Source organism: Amblyomma mixtum, chromosome 6, assembly GCF_055824585.1.
Source record: "Amblyomma mixtum isolate Tamu chromosome 6, ASM5582458v1, whole genome shotgun sequence".
NCBI classification, from domain to species: domain Eukaryota; kingdom Metazoa; phylum Arthropoda; class Arachnida; order Ixodida; family Ixodidae; genus Amblyomma; species Amblyomma mixtum.
The window spans coordinates 92,040,118-92,042,431 of record NC_143017.1 but is presented as its reverse complement, the minus strand read 5'-3'; the positions used below and the strand labels follow the sequence as shown (position 1 = coordinate 92,042,431).

The 2,314-nt window shown below is 46.9% G+C and overlaps 1 protein-coding gene across 1 annotated transcript; it reads left to right on the top strand.

Moving 5' to 3' along the window:
* The first annotated feature begins 334 nt into the window (after positions 1-334).
* On the top strand, positions 335-1,676 carry LOC149339667 (uncharacterized). The gene is made up of 2 exons (XM_089550969.1): positions 335-557; positions 1,486-1,676. The coding sequence occupies exons 1-2, from the start codon at positions 335-337 to the stop codon at positions 1,674-1,676; spliced, it is 414 nt and encodes a 137-aa protein (XP_089407095.1).
* Positions 1,677-2,314: the final 638 nt, after the last annotated feature.

Here is a 2,314-nt window from a genome sequence, read left to right as displayed (position 1 = left end):
CCTTCCGAAATGTGACCGAGTACATAAATTTTGAGACCGTCGAAGCGTGCGGCATATGTTCTCTTTTTTTTTATTTTCATGGCATAGGACAGGATTGTGTCGCTGTATCTGGCTCTCGAGTGACAAAGTGCTTTGGGAGCTCAGGTGATGAAAATTTAGCACGTGCACTAGCGAGAGATACCACCCTAGTCAAGATGACACCACTGGCGCCAGGCTGAGGTCGCGCTTATTCGTGATTGTCAGCACAGGTTGGTTAAAATGTATAAGTACGTACAGCGCAGCATGCGATCTAGTTTGGTCGTCAGCGAAACGGACTACAGATTCGGCCAGCACGATGACACCTGACAGCCACAAAAGCGCTCGCCGCTTCCTTCCTATCGCCGTTGTCGTAGTGCTTCTGGCGCTCTCTGCGACGGAGAAAGTGCTCGGACGGTGTCCCCCTAGGCGGCCCGGTCTGTTCAGCGACTGCTCCTTCACCGTATGCACGCCTCAGCAGTGCGCCGCCCAGGGACTTGAGTGCTGTCCCAAACCATGCGGAGGAAGCTGGTGTGTCAAAGGTATGAAGCCTATATTGCGTACGCGTCAGTGCAGACGGCAGATACGGTCATGCAAGGCATATGATATAACGAGCGAGAAGAGGGGATTATTAGGCATGAAGATTGGTGGACGAAGTGCGCTTCGACAGTCTCGGACTGTAAACCGCTAGTGCATTCGAGTGTCAAGAGGATAGTAGGAAGAACCCCTTCTCACTTAAATCCAATTTTGTGCGATTACAGTTCTTATCCGTGCACGTGGAAAAGCCTGGACTGGGTTGGTTGTGTAACAGTGTCATTAGAGCGACAAGCATTCGTTATTTCCATAATGTTCGTAGGGGCGCGCAGTGTTAGATGAGTTGCGATATACCGCAGGAAGCTTGGCAAATGTGTGCGCTCTCGGACCAGGCGCGCTGACTGCTACGAGCTGCGAAATAAGACTAGGGCAGTTTAGCTAGCGGGCAATAGAATATCTTTGAACTGCACAACTTATTTTGCACTCGAAGTTATTGACTGGCCTCGGAACACTGTGTCAAGCACGGTATCAGCTTTGCCTTTGATGCCGGATTTTAGAACTGCTAACCGAAAAGTGTCGAGATGCTGTTTGTTTTGATACAAGAACATGCATTGTTTTTAGACCCATTATTGCTGCCGCAGTCAATAACCGTCTAGTTTTCATCTTTTTCTTGTCGAACTTCAATACTGATTCCATGCCTGCCTTCAAAATTCTAGTCATTACCGCCTCTGGACAGGCGATCGCGTAATCTCACCTATTTTGGCTTTGGCAAATGCCGTCAATAAACAATACAATAGCAGCTTTTCGCCGCTTTACATATTCTTCGAATTCTAGTTATCGTGCATGAGATTCCTGGGAAAGCATGTGCCAGCTGATTGACCCCCCAGACCTTTGTAGATGCTTTCAGGCTACCTAAGCATTTTTGTTCTACTGCAGGAGTCGCTCCCCCATCTGAATACCCGGAGATATGTCCCACCACGTATCTTCCGCATCACGTCTGCGCCATCCTGAGGACCAACGCGACCTGCGAAGAACTCAACTGCATCAAGCTCGGCATGATTTGTTGTCGCAACAGCTGTAAAGACAACTACTGCTACCAGGTGCCTGGAAGTGAAGGCTCTATCTAATCACATTGACTGCAGCCAGCGAACCACCATCGAACAGTGCAATAAAATTCTGCAATTCGTTCATGCTCTGGTTGAGACAAATATGAATGTTGAAAACTAAGTGAAAGCGGACTAACACCCTACTGGCAACACATCTAGAACGATATGATTTTCATCGTTTTTGAAAAGAATTTGCATTTTCTTTGTAATGTTGTATAAAGACGGAAACGAATCCGTGAAGCAAGTGTAGCTTCTGTAAATGGCGCAGAAGACGGAACGGAAAAAAAAGGCTTTTTGCCTGCTTGTTAAATCGACACCATGTCTTTCATGCTGCTTACCACGAAATAAATTTGTTCTAGCTGATGCACACTAACGCATAGCTCCTTGTCATTTCGGTCGAGTGAGCTAAAGCAGTGTGGTTAACAGCAAATTCGTCCATACAAAGCAGGTTTCTTTCCAAAAGATCTAGCTAAATTGCGAAGTAAGACGAGGCTCATTACTGTAGTAGGTGGTGTGGTCGTAAGTTCTGCGTTGCATGGGTGCGTGCTTTCCACCTTGATGCCGAAAGGGAATCGTTGGCTACGAATCCGTGATGTGACGTTCACGAGAAAAAAAATGTTGAATGCGTACTGATAGAAAGTGAAAACATCACTGTATTT

Excerpts from the sequence above, each read along its gene's own strand:
- LOC149339667 (XM_089550969.1), top strand. The coding sequence starts at position 335 with ATGACACCTGACAGCCACAAAAGCGCTCGCCGCTTCCTTCCTATCGCC. Across the intron at positions 558-1,485 it reads AGGAAGCTGGTGTGTCAAAG|GAGTCGCTCCCCCATCTGAA; the intron begins GTATGAAGCCTA and ends GTTCTACTGCAG.